The sequence below is a fragment of the Sardina pilchardus genome, chromosome 11, assembly GCF_963854185.1.
Source record: "Sardina pilchardus chromosome 11, fSarPil1.1, whole genome shotgun sequence".
Classification (NCBI taxonomy): domain Eukaryota; kingdom Metazoa; phylum Chordata; class Actinopteri; order Clupeiformes; family Clupeidae; genus Sardina; species Sardina pilchardus.
In genome coordinates this window covers 15648696-15671639 of record NC_085004.1, presented here as the reverse complement: position 1 = coordinate 15671639, position 22944 = coordinate 15648696, and the positions used below count along the sequence as shown (strand labels likewise).

The following is a 22944-nucleotide window of genomic DNA, read 5'->3' as shown; positions in this document are numbered from 1 at the left end:
TAGCTCAGTACGACTTAAGTACAGTAGAATCCTGATTTCTCTCTCTCTCTCTCTCTCTCTCTCTCAGTGTGTGTGTGTGTGTGTGGGCTGCTGGGAGGAGCTCTTGTTCCTTCCTCCCCACCACAAGTGTGTGTTTGTGTGTATGTATGAGAGAGGTGTGAAGTGTGAAGTACTGAGGGAGGTTTGTGACCAAATTAATGGATTCTTATTGGTTTGTTTTTCACATTCATTGCATGAATAAGCTTATGTTTTAGAACACGCATGTTTGAGGTATATTCCAACGCTAAATATGCTTTTTCTATTCTCTCTCTGACTATGACTATGACTCTCTCTCTTTCTGGCTATATTTCTGATTATATTGTCATCCTTATCTAACCCTGTCAATCTCTCAACCTCCTTCTCATATTGCACAAAACAAACAACATTCTTGAAGCTGAAAGAGAAAGCAAAAGGGAAATCTCGGGACTTTTTAAAAGGGGCGGGGTATTTCTTGTAAAACCCATTGGAAGAGAATGAAAATGAAAGGAAGTTTTCTAATAATAGTGCACAGTGTAGCATACAGTGCTGACAAAATTAGTAAGACAGGAACTCTGAGCAGAACCAGACAAGCCCAGGTAAGATAATGCCAAACTCAATACTAAAGTCAAAATGGATTACTTTGAGATAATCTTTTCTCAACTTCGCCTTCTTTATCAGATCTCTGTAACTTTTAGCACACTTTTATCATATCCCTCCTTTGACAGGACTGAAGGATGGATAGAGAAGTCATCTTCGAGGGTCTGTCTGCCCTCCTTGGAGCCACAGTCCAACCTCTGTCTGGCAGTAAGGCTCGATACTCTGGAAACACACATGTGGTCGACTTGATGACCACATACAAACAAGAACTTGTGACTGTGGACACATTTCTGCCAGCAGTTTTGTTTGGGTATAATGCATTGAATTCAGGAGACCTTCTCTCAGCCTTGTTTAATGGCATGAACACTTCTGAGGAAGAAGAGAGTGACAACTCAGCTATACGTAAAGAGATGTTCATAGATGAAAATGAATTCTTTGACCCAAAACATGACTATGACTTCACCAACAAAACTGACTCACGTGTGTTCAAACGTGGCGGTGAGCCATACAAGCGCCCCTGTGGATGGAATCGGATCGGCCTGAAGGTTAAGGGCAAATACAGTGATGGCGATGCCTGGCTGGGCCCAAGAGGTCGGGGAACAAAATCGGCACCAGGAGAGTGGCCCGTTTCTTATCATGGAACCTCCATTGAGGGTGCAAAGGGTATTATCCAGTCTGGGTACAAGACAGGGCCACATGCAGCTTTTGGGAGAGGAGTCTACTCAACCCCTGACATCGATGTAGCAGAAAGACGTGGATATACTAAGACCTTCACATCACAAAAGACTGGAAAGACCTACAAGATAGCTCTGCAGAACAGGATCAATCCAGAACACAGGGAAATCTGTACTCTGAAAGATTTCTGGCTGGTTCCTGTCCCGAAGGGAACATCAGCAGAGAGAGAGAGGGAGATTGTGGACAGAGCTATTCGTCCTTACGGTCTTTTACTCAAAGAAGTTAAAGAAGAAGTTATTGATGTCCCGGAAGTCCGTGTCCCTGCTATGGATGAGCTTCTTTTTCCAATTGTTCCAATTGTTGCTGGCGTGTCTTCTACATTGTTGAACGCTTTTTTCAGATGAGATGCATTTCACTCACTATTCACAGTCTCATGCTTCAGTCTGGTTAACTTCACAAAATTAAAAAGATTTAATTTCTATGTCTGAATCACAATTTGAGCATTTTATGGTGGTGTAGAGACTGATGTGAATGTACCCAAACAAAGGTTAAGGGGAAAATGTAGTTGGGTCCCAGAGAGATGCTTTCTAATCTTGAAAAGTTTATGTAATATTCATGCTGGTTGTGGTTTGTTGCGTGATAAGTTTCCTGAGGCGGATATCCCGAAAGTCCAGAAAGTCCAGAAAGTACTGTAAGTCCTGCCAAAATTCTTTCTACCTGTGCACTTACAGTTTTTCTCAGTCACTTTATGAGACTAACTGTGCACTGCTTGCACTTTATAATGCCTCTGTGGTGCCTCTTTGATATTGTATACCAAGACTTGTTTATTAATGTTGCACTTTTTGGTCTTCCATTTAACTTGTTGTTAAGATATGTTTTAACCTATTCTTATTTATAAGAGGGCAATGTATTGGTGCTGATAAAATATTAAGTGAGAAGTTTGCCAATTTGTGTCTTTAGTGAAGAAAAACAAATGTACCTGGACTGTCCTAGAACTCCAGTAGAGGGCAGCATATAGGCTTGAATTTTCTGAAAATGTTTCTACCTTGTGCGTTAGCAAAACTGTCTTTAGAAATGCAAGTAGGCTACATGAATGTCAGTAATAAATACATAGACCTCTCTAAATAACACGTTGTCTCTCCTGTATCATATTTGACTAGTTATTACAGTGCATGAAAATGCACTGTACTGTTCTTCCTAGGCTTCAACTTCTTATTATTACAGTGCATGAAAATGCACTGTACTGTTATCCCTAGGCTTCTTCTTCTACTACTTCTTATTATTCTTCTTCTAACGCACGCAATTCAGCTTGAACCGTTTAACGTAGAAACTTCATTCAAACTGTGTTACGAAGGTCTTGCTTAGGACATCAGCGCAATGTATTTTTTAACTTTGTAACTTTTATACTTTTTAAACTATAAATTAAAAACTTAACAATTTCCCCATAGACTTAACATTGCTCATTATGACATCACGGCAGCAATTAGAATGTTACCCCAGCTGGTCAGCCACCTGGGCACCAACTGTCAGTTTCTCTCAGGCTTTCAATCTCTCTGAAGACTACATATTCTGTTCCCCTGTATCCTCTGCGCACAACAGTATCAAAATAAGTCCTCCTAATTCCATCCAACTTTATATCCATTCATCTTCTTCAAACCATTCACTCATCCACCCATTCTAAACAGTCTGCCTATCAACAACATCAATTAGACGCTCTACATTGAACTTTTAAACAATCTACTCTGTCTCAGGCTGGCTCTCTTAAGACTAGCCAGTTAAATTGATTACACCTGTATCTGTATCCACTACTCTCAGTAGAGAGCTGTGTCTCTCCATTCTACAAGAATATAAGGCACATTCCATCCAACCTTCTATCCATTCATCTTCTTCAGACCATTCACTCATCCACCCATTAAACTGTCAATCAATATCTATTAAACAATCTGCCTATCAACATCCATTAAACATTCTGTCTATCAACATTAATTAGACTATCTACATACAACTTTTAAAGTATTTACTGTGGGTCCCTCTCAAGCAGCGTTTATATGTCCTCCCTCGCTCCTCGATCCTCAATGATCTACATAAAGAAAGATAGAAGAAGGGCTAGACTATCCCATTGTTGCCGCTCCATCATTCTTTATGTAGATCAGTGAGGAGCGAGAGAGGACGCGTAAACGCTATGAGAGGCACCTTCTGTCTCAGGCTTTAAGCATACAATCTCATTAAGACTACAGATCCTGTTTCACTACTTCCTCTGTCCACAACTGTTTCAAAATAAAGGTCCTCACTGCAATAATACACTATTAAATCATTTAACCATTGAAACTACTCAACTATTGAACTGTTCAACCATTCCAACTGTCAGTTATCATCCACTATGCCTCCAGTCAACTACATGAAACCTCCATGTACCTAGCAACCAACATAGCAACCATTAAAATTAAGTGTTTATGACTGTTTCCATAGCAACCAACATGATTATACTGCAGTAACTTCTTGTTTCCTGATAGTGGCCACCATGGATACCCTAGCAACAAATGTTTCAAAATAAAAGTCCTCACTAGCAAGTTAGCTAGTTAGCATGGTTAGCATAGTTAGCATTGTTAACATAGTTAGCATTTTTAGCATAACTGCAAAAAATCATCAACTAAGTTAGCTAATCAACCTGGTTAGCATTGTTAGCAAATTTAGCATTGTTAGCATAGTTTGCATTTTTAGCATTACTGCTAGAAATCATCGGTTAAGTTAGCTAATCAACCTGGTTAGCATTGTTAGTAAAGTTAGCATTGCTAGCATAATTAGCATTTTTAGCGTAACTGCTAGAAATCATTAGCTAAGTTAGCTAATCAACATTTTAACATGAATAGAAATCATTAGTTAAGTTAGAACTGGAATGTTTCATCTTTACACTGTCTACCTTCACACTATCAACTCTCTGTAAACTATGCAACCACCATGTTTACCCTAGCTACACCTTAGTAAGCATATCTACATTATCTATCTATTTTTGCATTTTCATGCACTGGTAATTCCTTGGAATTGCATTTCTAGTTCTTCTTCTAACGCACGCAATTCAGCTTCAACCGCTTAACGTAGAAACTCCATTCAAACTATGTCGCGTAGGTCTTACTTACGCGATGTGTGCTTTGTATTTTTCAACTTTGTAACTTTTATACTTTTTAAACTATCAGTTAAAAACTATTACCATTTCCCCCATAGACTTAACATTGCTCATTATGACATCACGGCAGCAATTAGAATCTTATGCCAGGTGGCCGGCCACCTGGGCACCAACTGTCAGTTTCTCTCAGGCTCCTCTCTGAAGACTACATATTCTGTTCCCCTGTATCCTCTGCGCACAACAGTATCAAAATAAGTCCTCCTAATTCCATCCAACTTTATATCCATTCATCTTCTTCAAACCATTCACTCATCCACCCATTCTAAACAGTCTGCCTATCAACAACATCAATTAGACGCTCTACATTGAACTTTTAAACAATCTACTCTGTCTCAGGCTGAGTCTCTTGAGACTAGCCAGTTAAATTGATTACACCTGTATCTGTATCCACTACTCTCAGTAGAGAGCTGTGTCTCTCCATTCTACAAGAATATAAGGCACATTCCATCCAACATTCTATCCATTCATCTTCTTCAGACCATTCACTCATCCACCCATTAAACTGCCAATCAATATCTATTAAACAATCTGCCTATCAACATCCATTAAACATTCTGTCTATCAACATTAATTAGACTATCTACATAAAACTTTTAAAGTATTTACTGTGGGTCCCTCTCAAGCACCGTTTATATGTCCTCCCTCGCTCCTCAATGATCTACATAAAGAAAGATAGAAGGGCTAAACTATCCCATTGTTGCCGCTCCATCATTCTTTATGTAGCTCAGTAAGGAGCGAGAGAGGACGCGTAAACGCTATGAGAGGCACCTTCTGTCTCAGGCTTTAAGCATACAATCTCATTAAGACTACAGATCCTGTTTCACTACTTCCTCTGTCCACAACTGTTTCAAAATAAAGGTCCTCACTGCAATAATACACTATTAAATCATTTAACCATTGAAACTACTCAACTATTGAACTGTTCAACCATTCCAACTGTCAGTTATCATCCATTATGCCTCCAGTCAACTACATGAAACCTCCATGTACCTAGCAACCAACATAGCAACCATTAAAATTAAGTGTTTATGACCGTTTCCATAGCAACCAACATGATTATACTGCAGTAACTTCTTGCTTCCTGATAGTGGCCACCATGGATACCCTAGCAACAAATGTTTCAAAATAAAAGTCCTTACTAGCAAGTTAGCATGGTTAGCATAGTTAGCATTGTTAGCATAGTTAGCATTTTTAGCATGACTGCAAAAAATCATCAACTAAGTTAGCTAATCAACCTGGTTAGCATTGTTAGCAAATTTAGCATTGTTAGCATAGTTAGCATTTTTAGCATTACTGCTAGAAATCATCGGTTCAGTTAGCTAATCAACCTGGTTAGCATTGTTAGTAAAGTTAGCATTGCTAGCATAATAAGCATTTTTAGCGTAACTGCTAGAAATCATTAGCTAAGTTAGCTAATCAACATTTTAACATGAATAGAAATCATTAGTTAAGTTAGAACTGGAACGTTTCATCTTTAAACTGTCTACCTTCACACTATCAACTCTCTGTAAACTATGCAACCACCATGTTTACCCTAGCTACACCTTAGTAACCATATCTACATTATCTATCTATTTTTGCATTTTCATGCACTGGTAATTCCTTGGAATTGCATTTCTAGTTAAACTTCTTCTTCTAACGCTCGCAATTCAGCTTCAACCGTTTAACGTAGAAACTTCATTCAAACTTTGTTGCGTAGGTCTTGCTTATGCCATATGTGCTTTGTATTTTTCAACTTTGTAACTTTTATACTTTTTAAACTATTAGTTAAAAACTATCACCATTTCCCCCATAGACTTAACATTGCTCATTATGACATCACGGCAGCAATTAGAATGTTACCCCAGCTGGTCAGCCACCTGGGCACCAACTGTCAGTTTCTCTCAGGCTCCTCTCTGAAGACTACATATTCTGTTCCCCTGTATCCTCTGTGCACAACAGTATCAAAATAAGTCCTCCTAATTCCATCCAACTTTATATCCATTCATCTTCTTCAAACCATTCACTCATCCACCCATTCTAAACAGTCTGCCTATCAACAACATCAATTAGACGCTCTACATTGAACTTTTAAACAATCTACTCTGTCTCAGGCTGGCTCTCTTAAGACTAGCCAGTTAAATTGATTACACCTGTATCTGTATCCACTACTCTCAGTAGAGAGCTGTGTCTCTCCATTCTACAAGAATATAAGGCACATTCCATCCAACATTCTATCCATTCATCTTCTTCAGACCATTCACTCATCCACCCATTAAACTGTCTATCAACATCTATTAAACAATCTGTCTATCAACATCCATTAAACTCTCTGTCTATCAACATTAATTAGACTATCTACATTCAACTTTTAAATTATTTACTCTGTCTCAGGCTTTAAGAGTACTCTGGCTCTCTTAAGACTAGCCAGTTAAATTGATTACACCTGTGTCAACTACTCTCAGAGAGCTGTATCAGTGTCTCTCTTAACAAGAATATAAGGCACATTCCATCCAACCTTCTATCCATTCATCTTCTTCAGACCATTCACTCATCCACCCATTAAACTGTCAATCAATATAAAACAATCTGCCTATCAACATCCATTAAACATTCTATCTATCAACATTAATTAGACTATCTACATACAACTTTTAAAGTATTTACTGTGGGTCCCTCTCAAGCAGCGTTTATATGTCCTCCCTCGCTCCTCGATCCTCAATGATCTACATAAAGAAAGATAGAAGAAGGGCTAGACTATCCCATTGTTGCCGCTCCATCATTCTTTATGTAGATCAGTGAGGAGCGAGAGAGGACGCGTAAACGCTATGAGAGGCACCTTCTGTCTCAGGCTTTAAGCATACAATCTCATTAAGACTACAGATCCTGTTTCACTACTTCCTCTGTCCACAACTGTTTCAAAATAAAGGTCCTCACTGCAATAATACACTATTAAATCATTTAACCATTGAAACTACTCAACTATTGAGCTGTTCAACCATTCCAACTGTCAGTTATCATCCACTAAGCCTCCAGTCAACTACATGAAACCTCCATGTACCTAGCAACCAACATAGCAACCATTAAAATTAAGCGTTTATGACCGTTTCCATAGCAACCAACATGATTATACTGCAGTAACTTCTTGTTTCCTGATAGTGGCCACCATGGATACCCTAGCAACAAATGTTTCAAAATAAAAGTCCTCACTAACAAGTTAGCTAGTTAGCATAGTTAGCATTGTTAACATAGTTAGCATTTTTAGCATAACTGCTAGAAATCATCGGTTAAGTTAGCTAATCAACCTGGTTAGCATTGTTAGTAAAGTTAGCATTGCTAGCATAATAAGCATTTTTAGCGTAACTGCTAGAAATCATTAGCTAAGTTAGCTAATCAACATTTTAACATGAATAGAAATCATTAGTTAAGTTAGAACTGGAATGTTTCATCTTTAAACTATCTACCTTCACACTATCAACTCTCTGTAAACTATGCAACCACCATGTTTACCCTAGCTACACCTTAGTAACCATATCTACATTATCTATCTATTTTTGCATTTTCATGCACTGGTAATTCCTTGGAATTGCATTTCTAGTTACTTTTTGTTGTGGTACCTTTATGTACAACAATTTAGGACTGTAGTCTACTATACATAATTTATCCTCACTGCAAACTCCACTCACAATTCAGTTTCAGTCTACTGAGACACAACATCTAGTAACTGAGGAAGAACAATTGATGGCAGATCTCTCATCTGCTTCACTCTGTTTCTGCCATTTCGGCAAGCTAATATTAGCTACTAGCTATACCAGCTATACCAGCCAACAAGTACAGGGAACAAGTACCAAATATCAAGGACACTTGAACTACTAACTGCTATCCCATCTAGGGTGACCACCTCCAGTCAGACAAAATGTGGGACAAGTAGCATGGTAAAGAGGGACAATGTGGGACAGACATAACTTTAAACTTAAGATATATTGCCAGATCTAATTTACTAAGCAATTTTTTTTTAATCTACCGACATAAGATTTAAGACACTACCTATAGGCTTAAAGACAAAACATTAATTTTGCAACGTCTCATGTATATTGGGACTATCAAAATTGTCAGCTGTCCAAGGGACCAGGCATTATGCAGCTGAAAGAATGCACTCAGTGAATCAAATTCAGGTTAAAATACAACACACAAAAAAAATATTTGACCCACCTAGTCTAAGTTCATCAAAATATAAGGCCTAGTCTATACAGTGCAAAATGTTGAGGCTTGCATAGAAAGTTGAACTATTTCAGTGCAAATAGGTAAACCAGAATATTTTCTGATTTGCCTGTTTCTTTGATGTGCTTTTTATTATCCGCCAAGGAGGCTATTTTCATCGGGGCTTGTTTGTCTGTCTGTCTGTTGGTTCGCAAGATAACTCAAAAAGTTATGGGTGGAATTTTCAGGAAAGGTCTGAAATGACCCACGGAACAAGCGATTAAATGGGAGTTATCCAGGAGGCGGTTGTGTTTTCGCTTGGCTTACAGTAGGTCTGCGCTCTCGGAGTGTTTTTCTAGTTTTAGGACTCACTTGCACCATGTCGCTTCACATCGTATTCTCCACCATGCCCCAGAGAAAAACGCAAATGCAAAATGCCCTCTCTGCTTCGCCGTCTACAGGTCTTTGCCAAGAGTATATGTTGCGGTCCATTCGCTAAAAGTGCACCTTCTCTTTCTCGTGGCCACACTGGCCATGGCTGCTTAACCTGACCGAAGAGCGCGCTCTCCAATTTGAGATCTTTGACAACGTTGCGGAGGCGTCGTGCACCAAGCAACAGTTTGATTGAAGTACGACTCAGCCTATCGACTACCGATTGTATTGCTCTCCTTTGAACTATTGGACATAAGTTAACACTACGCCTATGGGCGTATCTGTGTATTTATTTTCAATTGGCCAGGGTCGAACGAAAAAGCGGGACAGATGCTCAATTTGCGTGAAGCGGGACAAAGGGTAAAATTGCTGTACAGTACAACGTAAAGCGGGACAGGTGGTCACCCTAATCCCATCTTTTAGTCAGTCACATTATACTCCCATAGGCTATCATGGCACAACAAAGATAAGGCATAACCAGCCAGTAAAATGTCCTCTTGTCCAGCATTTGAAAGTTGAATTTGAATTTGTTCAATGGAAACTGGGAAGTTAGTCATCTTCTTTCCTTAGGCTACATTCGAAAGTTGATCGCAAACAAAACACATTTTTCTCAAAACAAGATAGATGACCCATGAACTTGTGGCATACAGTATACACACTCTATGAGCACAATCGCTTAGTCATGTTAGAGATTGCTTAGTCACGTTAGAGATTGCTTAGTCATGTTAGAGATTGTTAGTAGAGGTCTGGTTTTAAGTCTACCATGGATGGTTATGGTCTCATACCACTCCAGTTGCCAATCGAGAAATTGAATTGGGTTCTTTCTTCCAGAATAAGGGGGGCAGGACTGTTGAGTTCTATTTCACGGTCTGAAACTGAATTTGGAAGTGCAAAGAGTGACATTTTCAGTGAGGAATTAACTTCAGAGCAAATGAGATACATTTCAAAATATCATAATTCATTTCGAGTTGACTGAGATTCAGTATCAAATGAATTAATTCAATTTCAAAATATAGCCCAATCAAATTCAGCTTTCCAATAGCCTAGCCTACAACTGCAATTCAAAGGTAAATACGAAATATTCAAATTCAGTTTCATGTTTTACTCCATAGTTTACCTTAGAAACCAAGTACATAAGTAAAATACTTTGTGTCAAGTCGCCCCCAACATCACAGTTATAAGAGCTAGTAGGAAATAGTGGACAGGAGATATTGAGTGAACTGGAGCTGAGATGGATTCTGGAAAAATGATCTAAATGAAATCGGATATATGAATAATGAAAAAAAAACCTGGAGTTTAGTGACATTGACCCAAGATTTACAAATGTACCGGTTGCCTAACAGCTGTCTCTCACATATTGTGAACATGAACAGGCTGGCTGGTGAATGTTTGTATAGAAGCTTACGGGCTGCATTGATCACAGGTGTGAGTCGGCACATTCCTACAGGAGGTCCTAAACACAATGGCAAACAGAGAACACGGTCTGATAGCAGGTGGAATGTGCTTACCTGAGAGTGAAACCAGGGGAACAAATATTGACTCAAACTATTCATATGAGGAAGCAATGACTCTGCAAAAATGTCTCAGCCCTACAGTGTGACCAAAGAAAAACAAACTGATTTATAACAAAATCCATGTTATCAAAGCTGACAATTGCAGCTATGGTAAATTGCAATATTGTTGTGAATTCTGGTCAGAAAATCTGTTTGATTGAACTTTAATCATTAATTCAGTCCTGTGTAGTGTCCTCACAAAATTGGGTTTGTGATCCAATTATTGTAAGTATGGGAGAGTAGTAGGTGACAGTTCATGGGGTAGCACAGGGCAGGACAGGAGCTCTGCCCTTTATCACTAGAAACACTTAGCAAAGGGCACCTACCCCACTGGGGCAAAGTGGCCACTTTCATACATCATGATTCCGCCCCTATTGCCCTATGGAGGAGCGTGATTGGTCAGGCGAGGGAGATATGTGTTACACAGGTGTGCTTGAAGAGCGCATTCCAGTCAGAGCGTATCTCGTATGCCGTCTGTCTCTGTTTACCTGCAGCTGGTAAGAAGTAGAGAGGAGTTGAGCTAGAACTGTAGAGCAATGATAACACATTAGGGAGGCGCAGTGATGACAGTTTGAGAGTAAAAGTGAGTGTGTGCGAAGCAAACTCCAGTCAGAGCGGATCTTGTACGTCATCTGTTTACCTGCAGCTTGACAGGAAGAGAGTCCAACACTAGACTCTGTATCATAGGGAAGCCCAAAGAGTTTGATAGTAACAGTGAGTGTAACTTGTTTGTTTGGACTACACTGTCTGGGACAATGGATGACTGCATTTCCCAGATGAAGCAGTTTGTGACTGAGCATGCAACTGGACTGACAGTTTTCTTCATAGCTGGTAAATTCTCATTCCTTTATTTTTACAGTCTCTTCTGATTTTCTATTAGTCAAATATAACCACTTTGAAACCATGGATTACATTTCCTGGGCAATGATTCAGCTAATTCAAGGACTGGATACATGGGTAGACCTCATATCAGCTTGATCTCTTTGCATGGATTATGTACTCAGGATGTGGTTGCAGACTTTTATATCAGTCATTTGTATTCCTGAAAAGAGGTATCTAAATACCTCCTATATGCTCTGCTGAAGCATGATTGGCCAGAAATAGAAAATGGCATTTTCTTTTTGATTGGTTGTCTCAACCACCCCACAAGCCCACCCTCTCCCACCACCACCACCACCCCCAAGTCAGATGTCAATTCAAGCCTTGTATACTGAATGCAGCCTTTCTTGCACGACTTGTTTTTTTAAGACAGTTGTGACGGGACATCAGTCACAACTCCTGCTCTATGAGTCTAACCAAACACATTTATCTTCATGTTAAGTAGGTGCTGGGCTTTTCGCACTGCGCAGACATATGGCTGGTGGCTGGTGTCACAGTAAAGCTCGACTGGATGGCAAGACGGTGCTGATCACCGGAGCGAATACAGGGATAGGGAAGGAGACAGCTGTGGACATGGCCAGGAGAGGTCAGTACATTTTCACCATATTTGATAAATGAACACACCCACACAGTAGCACGCCCAGTGACTCAGCTTTTCACAAGCTAATTGATTTTAGCATGTTTCTTTTCTGTTAATGTTTCTAAAACATTTACAGGGCATTTTTACAAGCTGTCTAATATTTATTAGACAGCTTGTAATAATAATAATAATAATAATAGACATTATTATTTCTAATGACCTTGGTCATCTCTAAGCGATTGAATCCCCTCACAAGCATATCCTCTCTCTGTTTGTCCAAACCCAGGTGCGAGGGTGATCCTTGCATGTAGAGATATGGGCCGGGCGAACCGAGCTGCGGATGAGGTCCGGAAACAGAGTGGGAATGGGAACGTGGTGGTGAAGCAGCTGGACCTGGCCTCCTTGAAGTCAGTGCGCGCGCTGGCCGCTGATGTTAAGGCCAATGAGGAGCGTCTGGATATTCTCATCAACAATGCAGGTGCGCTCAAACAAAAACACGAAATACGCAATATAAATAAAATGGTCCAAGGTAAAAATAAACTTATGAATAAGTCTGCATTTGTTAAAACTACAGCCAGAAGGAAAGTAAATATGATGTCTGTGTCCTTATGTAAGACTCATGAAGTTGTGTAAGTTACCGGCTTTGTAAGTCAAGTGGCAACTTGACGTGTGTTGTGGTCACTCTATCAGGCCTTGAAGCTTCATGCCAGCTATGGATCCTCCTCTCATAATCACCTGTTTGCTCCTAGGGATCATGATGTGTCCAAAATGGAAGACAGAGGACGGCTTTGAGATGCAGTTTGGGGTGAACCACCTGGGTCACTTCCTTCTGACCAACAGTCTGCTGGACCTGCTGAAGAAATCAGCCCCCAGCCGAGTGGTCAACGTGTCCAGCCTGGCCCATAGGAAAGGTACACACACATCAGAAGGAGAAATTCAGTGATTCACATATATCTCAGTTTTTTGAGGTCACTGAGTCTTGTCAGTCTGAAAAAGTAGATTGTGTTGTCCTGTCCAACAGCAAACGCAACCAGGCAGCTACAACGCTGCATTCTGGAGGCATGTGTGCGAGCCCCATGTTCATGCCCCCAGAGTGTGGTGCTTTAAACTGGATTATTATGTAATTTAACTTTACAGTAATCCTGGCTTGATAGTCTTTTGGGCCCCCACCGTCAACCTCATGGCAGCGCTACCACCTAATCCTAATCTTAACCCTAACCCTAATCTTTAAGTGTAACTGCGCCCTAAAATATGTTTTTTGAACTGTTGATAGATTGAAATTACTCATAAATGGTGAACTACACAATTACCAGGGTTAATATTGACAAAAATCGCGTTTCCCGAGAAAAGTAACATTTCGTATGATTTTGTATTGGAGATATAGCTCTCCGCGCCCTCCACAGGTTGAAACATGCCATGGCATTTTGGTCCAAAATACTATTGGAATGCTGACGTACTGTAGTCCTGCACTTCTTTGACGAGTCTACGTCACCGGGTCGTTACAAATTAGGAATGATGAAACGCCCCAACACCTGCTGCCCTGATTAGCCTACCTGTGATAAGCCATGTCTGCAGCACTCATTCCCAGATTGACATGAAATCACCATGGTTGATTGGCTGCAGCAGTGCTGCACGCCCTTCCAAATTTCAGAACGTCTCGCCCATTTTGAAAGCCTTTTTCAGAAATGTGAAGTGGGTTGAGTTATGGGGTGAAGTTACACTTTAACCCTAATCTTGACCCATAACCCTTGACCAACCCTAGTGCCTTCCAGGCAGCGCTATCTTGAAGTCAACAGTGGAGGCTCATAATCCTGATCATGTAATTTAACTGTAAACATGACCACCAGTTTTATCAAAGATACTTTACTGTAGTTTTACGGATGTCCTTTTATCTATCCAGGGAAAATGCACTTTGACGACATTCACCTGGATAAAGACTATGAACCCTTCAAAAGCTACCGTCAGAGCAAGCTGGCCAACATTCTTTTCACCAGAGAGTTGGCTAGGAGACTGTCAGGTAATTGAGTCACAAACATCCACCTGATTCATTGTTAGTATTAATTAATTAACTAATTAATTAATTAATGAATCTATATTTAACTCAGATACACTTGTACTCCTACACACTTTTAATTCCCTTTCTCACACAGACAGCACACACAAGTTGAATAATTTAATTAGATGCTCTCTCCTACATTTCTCTCTCTCTCTCCACACACACACACTCTTCTCTAGTAACCTTCCCCTCTCTCCCATACAGGCACAGGTGTGACAGCCTACAGCCTCCACCCAGGTCTGATCCGCACTGAGCTGGGACGCCACGTGACCCAGTCCCTGCCCCTCTGGAAGCTGATCATGTATTCACCTCTGATGCTGCTCAGGCCCTTCATCAAGTCATGTGAGGAGGGAGCACAGACCACCATCTACTGTGCTGTGGACGAGAGCCTGCAGAATATCAACGGCCTCTACTACAGGTTAGCTATGATGACACACACACTTTTAGCTATACGTGCGCATCAGTAACTCAACATACGCTCATGAATGAACACACACACACACTAACTGAAAACATGTGCTAATCAAGGGTGTAATACAGTAGTAATGATAAGGGTGTCTGGGACTAATGGTATGGAGAACACCACCACGACTCTTACTACACCTTTAATACAACCAATTGAATGGGTTTTTTTTTTTAAAGTATATTTTTTGGGGCTTTTGTGCCTTTAATTTTGACAGGACAGTAGAGAGAGACAGGAAGCGAATGGGTGAGAGAGTTGGGGTGGGATCCGGAAAGGACCTCGGGGCGGGAATCGAACCCGGGTCGCCGGCGTGCGGTGCAGGTGCCCCAGCCAGTTGCGCCACGGCTGGGGCCAATTGAATGGGTTTTATTACAAACTTCCTGTTCGTTTGTGTGTGTGTGTGTGTGTGTGTGTGTGAGAGAGAGAGAGAGAGAGAGAGAGAGAGTTTACCCTACATTCATTAAAAAATTATTATTTTGCATCATAACTGTTGTAATTAAATGTGTGATTATTTGTGTGTGTGTGTGTGTGTGTGTGTGTGTGTTTATGTGTGTGTGTGTGTGTGTGTGTGTGTGTGTGTGTGTTTACAGTGACTGTGCCCCAAAGCAGCCAGAACTTCAGGCATGTGATGATGCTGCTGCTATGAAACTCTGGGACATCAGTGCCTCCATGGTGGGACTGGCCTAAGAAAAGACACTCCCTTTTTACCACACACACACACACACACACACACACACACACACACACACACACACACACACACACACACACATAAGGCTTAGAGAAGACACATTCTCTCTCTCTCTCTCTCCCTCAGCCACTCACACACACTCCCACACAGAGTCATACATATTCCCAACTTTATCCACATTCCATGCTCATTCTGTACACGGCATACACACCATTGGCATGTTTATTTTAGCACGTGTGTTTTACAAAAGGTTGTAAATTTCATTACTTTCTGACTATATGTTGCCTTTCTGATTTCTCAAGCGGTGGCATTACAATTACCCTGGAAATCCAGAGTTCTCGCGAGATCACAGTTTGAATTGTCTGCAAGATACTCTGCAGTGAGCAATGATGCATGTTACTTCTACCGCTTGCATCTGCGGGACCAATCAAATCGGTGCATCTGATATGCGGGCCAGAGGCGAGCTAAACTGATGACGGCAGCGCTGCAACGTTCGAAGTCAGTAAACATTGGTCGTAGTGTCATCCAATTGTCTCGAAGTCCGTAATCAGTCAGAGTAAACGTTGGTCGTAGTGTTATCCAATTGCGTGCATTGAGATTTTCAAATGCATGCATGGTGCCGCCCCTCGAGTCGGGCCATTACATTATTCGTGGCCAGGGTCTGGATTTTCCAGGCTAATTTCCAATACCAACAGATACAGTTTTGATACTGTGATGGTGTAATCAGAACAGTCCAGCAACATAAATAAATAAATAAATAAAAAGAGTCTCAGTTATTTTACTTTTTGTGGGGAAATGTTATTTTTTATCATTTGTGTGGTTACCGGTATATGGATGATGTTGACAGAAACAGACTACAACGATGGAGTGTAATAAGCAATAAACGATTTGATGCATTAATTAAACCTAGTACAGTACTATAAACCATCCCCAGGAAGTAAGATGCAGAAAAGGATAAATGTAGCTTGCTGCACTGACAATTACATTGTGTAGGTGTAGTCATATATTATCTATATTCTGGTAAAAAAAGATAAAGACTGACATGGATGGTAGGATATTTCAAGAAAGAAAGAACAGTGTATGACAGTAGTACATGATAATCATATATGCCTTGTAGGCCCATAAGTGGATGTAGGAGTTAATCACCAAACAACAATCTGATACCCATGCAGAAAAATGATCATGAGAATGACTAAGGCAATGATGGCCCCTATACGAGGTCAAATCCGGCCCACTGCCTACATGTAATATGAGTTTGACGCCCGTGAGTCGTTTCAATCTTTTGCTTTAGATGTTGAATCAAACTCAAAAGAAATCACTATAAACCAAAAATGACTCTGCAGAACTGTTCAAAATCCCATTCATGCATGATTGTAGGCAATACAACAGAGGTTTAAAGTCTATGTCTACAAGGAGGCATATCAAGGGCTATATTAGATTAGATTACAGTAGATTCAACTTTATTGTCACTATGCAGAGTACAATACGAAGACAACAAAATGTAGTACAGAGGGATGCAGTGAGTGAATGAGTTGTATGTGTGTCCTCGCATATCCTAGTGTCCAATGTCATCATCATTCTTTCCACAATGAGATCCAATGAGATTCGAGACATCTGAATGGCAATGTTTCTCTATGCTATTATTGGTATTCTGTCATAGTAAGTTACTAAAGTTCAACTCAAGAGGTGCACTGGTCAGTCTGCCCTGTTCAGTGGCAGAGTCCTCTTCAAGTAAACAGAGTTAAGGCAATTATTTATTTACTCCTTTCTTGGGGAATTATTCATGTTATGTCTGTGTTTCATAGGCGTACGACTCATGCCGAAAGGATACAACAATCTTCCACCAGAGTTCTTAGTTTGATGGCTTCTTCCTTAGCTTAGTGTCTTTGCTGTAGCTCTTAGCCAGCTATTTTGCTTTATTTGCTTTAAGAGAGATCACCTAAATATCTGCAGAAACACCTTGCAAGGGCACCTATACTTGGGCAAAATTGCTACTGGTAGCTCACTTTACATAATAGTTCCGCCCACAGCCCAATGGAGCGGCGTGATTGGTCAGTCCAAGGAAGCATGTATTACACAGATGTGCATGAAGAGCAAACTCCAGTCAGAGCGTACCTCATATGTCATCTGTTTACTTGCAGCTTGACCGGAAGAGAGAGAGAGTCCAACAGTTGATTCTGTTTTTATAGGGAAGCACAAATCCACGGTGAGAGTTTGATAGCAAAAGTGAGTTAAATAGCAAGAAGCAGAAGTCAGACGCAATCTACAGTATATCCAGTTTCCTGCTGGTTTGTTTGGACTACACTGTCTGGGACAATGGACGACTGCATTTCCCAGATTAAACAGTTTGTGACTGAGCATACAACTGGACTGACAGTTGTCTTCATAGCTGGTAAATTCTCATTCCACTGTTTTACAGCCTCTTCTGATATTCTATTAGCCAACTATAACTACTCTGAGAACTATGGAGGACATTTTCAGCCAAAGTGAGAAACTACTGGGCAATTATTCAGGAATTTGATGTATTGCTTACTTTATTGTGTCACTATTAAGATGTTAATCTCAATTCTAATTTTATTCACCAGAGGTCTTTGATTAAAAGATAAGTTTATTCTGCACTATTTTTTTACTCTAACTAGTTTCATGTTAAGAGCAGCAATAGATGTTTGCAGGGTCATTGTTTCACAAGATGTCTTTTATTCTTCTTTCAGTTCATAATGTTTTATAGATGTTCTATATTATCTCACTCTATTTTTATGCACTGAACAGAATAACACTCTTATGACACGCCATGCTTTATCCTCACCATCAGCTTAATATCATTGTTTTGTTTATGAACTCTGGGATGTGGTTGCATACTTTGATATCAGTCATCTGCATTCTCGACAAGAGATATCTATAGAATTGTGGGAGATCAAAATATTCTCCATACTTTGATGAAGTTTGCCAAGTAGCAGAAAGTGCCATCATTTTTTGGTTTGGTTGACTCCACAAGCCAGTCCTGTAGGCCTATGTAGCCTACATCCTTGGCTGAGCATCAAAACTCTCTTTGCTTTCCAAATGAAGGAAAAATAGTCATACTTTGCCCTGTCTGGTCTACCCCAAAAAAAGTTTATTTATATTTTCAAAGCTCTGTTACACCTTGCAAACTGCATAGTGCGTTAGGCTAATGTGTTCAATCGCTGCAAACTCAAACCATGCAAAGCCCTACCTGCACAACTAGTGACTAGAAGACAGCCATATGGGGGACGTAAATCAAAACTCCTGCTCTAATTAATTAGTCTAACCAAACACAATTATCTTCATGTTGAGTAGGTGCTGGGCTTTTCGCATTGCGCAGGCATATGGCTGGTGGCTGGTGTCACAGTAAAGCTCGACTGGATGGCAAGACGGTGCTGATCACCGGAGCGAATACAGGGATAGGGAAGGAGACAGCTGTGGACATGGCCAGGAGAGGTCAGTACATTCTCACCATATTTGATAAATGAACACACCCACACAGTAGCACACCTATTCAATGACGATCAGCTTTTAGATAGGCCTACATAGCCTAGGTTAACTGATTTAGTATGTTTCTTTTCAGTTAATGTTTATAAAACATGAGGGGCGTTAGTTAAAAGACAACCTTTACAATCTTTCCCAAATCTTGTCAAAGTCTGCCAGTGTAAAGTAGCCTAGGCATACTGCTGTCAACTTACTCAACACAATCACATTTGTTGTTTTTCCCCAAAACAGGTGCGAGGGTGATCCTGGCGTGTAGAGATATGGGCCGGGCAAACCGAGCTGCGGATGAGATTCGGAAACGGAGTGGAAATGGGAACGTGGTGGTGAAGCAGCTGAACCTGGCCTCCTTGCAGTCAGTGCGCGCGCTCGCCGCTGATGTAAAAGCCAACGAGGGGCGTCTGGATATTCTCATCAACAATGCAGGTGTGCGCCTACAAAAGCACAAACACCCGTCAGTGGTCCTCACTGATCTATAAAGAATACTGTAGCCTAATCCACAACTTTTTATAGGCTATTTTGTATCACGCATAGTTAATGAAACAATTTGCATAGTTGGATAAACGAGCCGATACGTAGGCCTATTATCTCAAAAGTAGGCCTACCCTACAAAGGCATTTATTGCCAATAGACCTCTGAAGTTCGCCTACAAAACAACTGCAGTCATTGAGAACCGGTAGGCTATCTTGCGATTTTTTCCAATGGAAAATTATCGCACCTCTTAAATTATCGCAGGGACGAACAAGTCTGAAATATAGATGTTTTGCTCAACACACTTTTGTCCTCTGCCTTCGAGTGGGCAAGTTAGTGTGACGGAAAGCTTAGATTTTTGCAATCCCAGCTAACTTTCAATGCAACTTGATAGGTAGCCTACTTATGGGCTAGAAATGGCAGCTTTGGTTCCTTTTTTGTATTGGTGAACTTCAGAGGTCTATTTGACACCGGGTAAGGACAAACATGGACAAAAAATTGCAAATTTCCTGTGATTTCAATGGTGATGCAGCGTTTGTTTGCACCTCTAACAGCATGACGTATCTGGTTACCTCGCCTTCAAATGCCCGTATGTTTGTGTGGAAGAATCTCTTTTGGCCTCAATATTCTAATCAAATGGTTGCACAAAATGGTGCGTTTTCATGTCTACGTGGTCTATTCCTATGGAACAATGTAAACAAAATGCCCAGAGGTATAACTAGACTTAATTTAGGAGGAAGGAAGGAAAGGAGAAAGAAAAAAAGAAAGATATCATTGAGAATTTCTATAAACCATGTCAAGTCATAGTCACAGCATGCCTTAAAGTGGCAACATGAAGATAGCATATTTGAAGATCTTGGAAAATTATGTCTTAGATTATCCCAGACACATCAGCCCTCAAAGCTTCATCATGCCAGCTGGATGCGCTTTGCTTTCAGGTATCATGATGTGTCCAAAATGGAAGACGGAGGACGGCTTTGAGATGCAGTTTGGGGTGAACCACCTGGGTCACTTCCTTCTGACCAACAGTCTGCTGGACCTGCTGAAGAAATCAGCCCCCAGCCGAGTGGTCAACGTGTCCAGCCTGGTCCATGAGAGTGGTACATACATTTCCCTTTAAACTGGTTTATCATGCATGCACTGATAAAAACATTTGACTTCAAACATGAGCACCATTTTCACCAGAGGATACTTTACCTCTGCCAAGGTACTGTATGTTTTCATTAGGGTTTGTTTGTTTGTTTGTTTGTTTGTTTGTCTGTTTGTCTGTCTGTCTGTTGGCAAGATAACTCAAAAAGTTATGGATGGATCGTCCGTCTTGATCCAAGAGGCATTTGTTTGTCTGTTTACCTGGATCCAGGACGGGCTTGGCGGAGGTTTGTGCTCTAAGAGTGCTTTTTCTAGTTTTAACTATGTTCTTTCCATCTTTCCAGGCAAAATTCACTTTGATGATATCCACCTGGATAAAGACTACGACCCCATAATAAGCTACAGTCAGAGCAAGCTGGCCAACATTCTTTTCACCAGAGAGTTGGCTAGGAGACTGTCAGGTGAGTGGGTCACAAACAACCAACCACTGTGACAGACGTGCTTGAAGAGCAAACTCCGGTCAGAGCGTACCTCACATGTCATTTGTTTACTTCCAGCTTGACAGGAAGAAGGAGAGTCACCTGATTCACTCGCGAGTGTTCCATTTTGACATGAGTGTTCCATCTGTTCTCCTGCCATTGATGTTTTGAAAATAACACCGACAGATGATAGATAGATGGACAGATAGACTCTCTTTTACACAAGTAGCCTAATGCTCTTCTCCCTGTGTGTGAATATTGCACAATGTCTATAAAAAGGCCCACAGACTCTTCCTGAGCAACTCCTCCTCCTCTGTCCCATACAGGCACAGGTGTGACAGCCTACAGCCTCCACCCAGGTGCAATCCGCACTGAGCTGACCCGAAACATGACCCAGTCCCTGCCCCTCTGGAAGCTGATAATGTATTCACCTCTGATGCTGCTCTGGCCCTTCATCAAGTCATGTGAGGAGGGAGCACAGACCACCATCTACTGCGCTGTGGACGAGAGCCTGCAGAATATCAACGGCCTCTACTACAGGTAACTCAGTATAGCTTCATGAGTACATCAGTAACTCATACGGTGGGGAGAATTAGTATTTGAACCCATGCTGTTGACTAAAAATAGGAATATAAATTCATCTTTTGGAAATTGATCTTAGTGCCTTAATTAAAAAAAAAAAAAAAAAATAGTAAAAATCCAACCTTTAAGGACACCAATTTTCTTTGTGAATGAAGAATGTATTGTAAATACAGTACATATTCTTCCTTAAAGGGATAGTTCGGGTTTTAAGACACGAAGTTATATGGGTTCCCTGTCAGCAACGTTGTGCATCAGCACTGACTTACCCCCCGACAGCGTCCTGTGAGCCGAGATCCAGCCGGTTTTTGATCGATTTTGATGCTGAAGAAAGTAGTCCGGCAAGTTGCTGGGGTCACGAAAGTAAAGTGTTTTTCTTCTCAAAACCATATGCGTTCAAAAGAGTGATATATTTGCACCACAAAAACGTTGTCCAGGAAAAATTCAAACCTCGTTATCACTTGGCACTATTTTTCTCGATTCCTATCACTGCGCGCTACTGGCAGCTGGACAACGTTTTTGTGGTGCAAATATATCACTCTTTTGAATCAGTGTGCTGATGCACAACGTTGCTGACAGGGAACCCATATAACTTCGTGTCTTAAAACCCGAACTATCCCTTTAAGATAGGAGAGAATAAGTATTTGACTCCTATGTTAAATTCCCATATAGGCAGGAAGATTTTTTCTTTATTTTTAAAGGCCATATTTCATGGATCCAGGATACTATGCATCCTGATAAGTTTCCCTTGGCCTTAAAATGGAATTAATATATCACCACATACCCTTCACCATACCTAGAGATTGGCATGGTGTTTTTTTTTTTTTTTACAGTTAGCCTATTAGCCGGTTTGATTTGCATTGAGCTCAATGAACATCAAACAGGCTTGGCTAACTGTAAAACACCATGCCAATCTCTAAGTATGGCGAAGGCAGGATATGTGATGATGTCCATTATAAGAGGGGTCCCCCTGGTGGCAAGATAGAGAACACCACCACACCTGATTTCACCTTTTATTACAAACAAGCGTGTGCTACAGATTGTCCAATAATTCATTATTTTGCATCATAATTGTTCCAGGTGGACATGTAATTATTTATATGTTTGGTTGTTTGCAGTGACTGTGCCCCAAAGCAGGCAAAACTTCAGGCATGTGATGATGCTGCTGCTATGAAACTCTGGGACATCAGTGCCTCCATGGTGGGACTGGCCTAAGAAAAGACACTCCCTCTTTACCACACACACACACACACACACACACACACACACACACACACACACAAATACTCTCACCACATACACATCATTGATATGTTTTACTTTTGCAGATGCCTTCGCTCAATATTATATGAACACATACCGGTAATATATTTTTATTACAGAGAATTTCTTGATTTCTCAAGTGATGCCAATAATTACAGATACAATTTTGGTGTTGAACATTGCACATGCACTGTAGGGGAGAGAGGGGTAAGACGAGCCCCTTTTTCCATTTTTCATCACAGCGTCATGTCAATG

The 22944-nt window shown here is 40.7% G+C and overlaps 3 protein-coding genes across 4 annotated transcripts; all 3 read left to right on the top strand.

Annotated features, from left to right (window-relative positions):
- The first annotated feature begins 542 nt into the window (after positions 1 to 542).
- Positions 543 to 2409, top strand: LOC134095213 (uncharacterized). Its single transcript, XM_062548639.1, has 2 exons — positions 543 to 614; positions 744 to 2409. The coding sequence occupies exon 2, from the start codon at positions 753 to 755 to the stop codon at positions 1692 to 1694; it is 942 nt and encodes a 313-aa protein (XP_062404623.1). The 5' UTR covers positions 543 to 614; positions 744 to 752; the 3' UTR covers positions 1695 to 2409.
- Positions 2410 to 11094: 8685 nt separating this feature from the next.
- Positions 11095 to 16088, top strand: LOC134095209 (retinol dehydrogenase 12-like). 2 transcript variants are annotated; one of them, XM_062548633.1, is made up of 7 exons: positions 11095 to 11469; positions 11963 to 12103; positions 12384 to 12575; positions 12847 to 13008; positions 13998 to 14114; positions 14358 to 14571; positions 15207 to 16088. In XM_062548633.1, exons 1-7 carry the CDS (start codon positions 11394 to 11396, stop codon positions 15301 to 15303), a joined length of 999 nt encoding a protein of 332 aa, XP_062404617.1. In that variant the 5' UTR covers positions 11095 to 11393; the 3' UTR covers positions 15304 to 16088. The 2 variants fall into 2 exon arrangements, with proteins under 2 accessions (XP_062404617.1, XP_062404616.1); XM_062548632.1 differs by having other exon boundaries at positions 11960 to 12103.
- A 1087-nt stretch (positions 16089 to 17175) lies between these two features.
- Positions 17176 to 22682, top strand: LOC134095207 (retinol dehydrogenase 12-like). Its single transcript, XM_062548631.1, has 7 exons — positions 17176 to 17699; positions 18623 to 18763; positions 19043 to 19234; positions 20218 to 20379; positions 20713 to 20829; positions 21174 to 21387; positions 22545 to 22682. The coding sequence occupies exons 1-7, from the start codon at positions 17624 to 17626 to the stop codon at positions 22639 to 22641; spliced, it is 999 nt and encodes a 332-aa protein (XP_062404615.1). The 5' UTR covers positions 17176 to 17623; the 3' UTR covers positions 22642 to 22682.
- Positions 22683 to 22944: the final 262 nt, after the last annotated feature.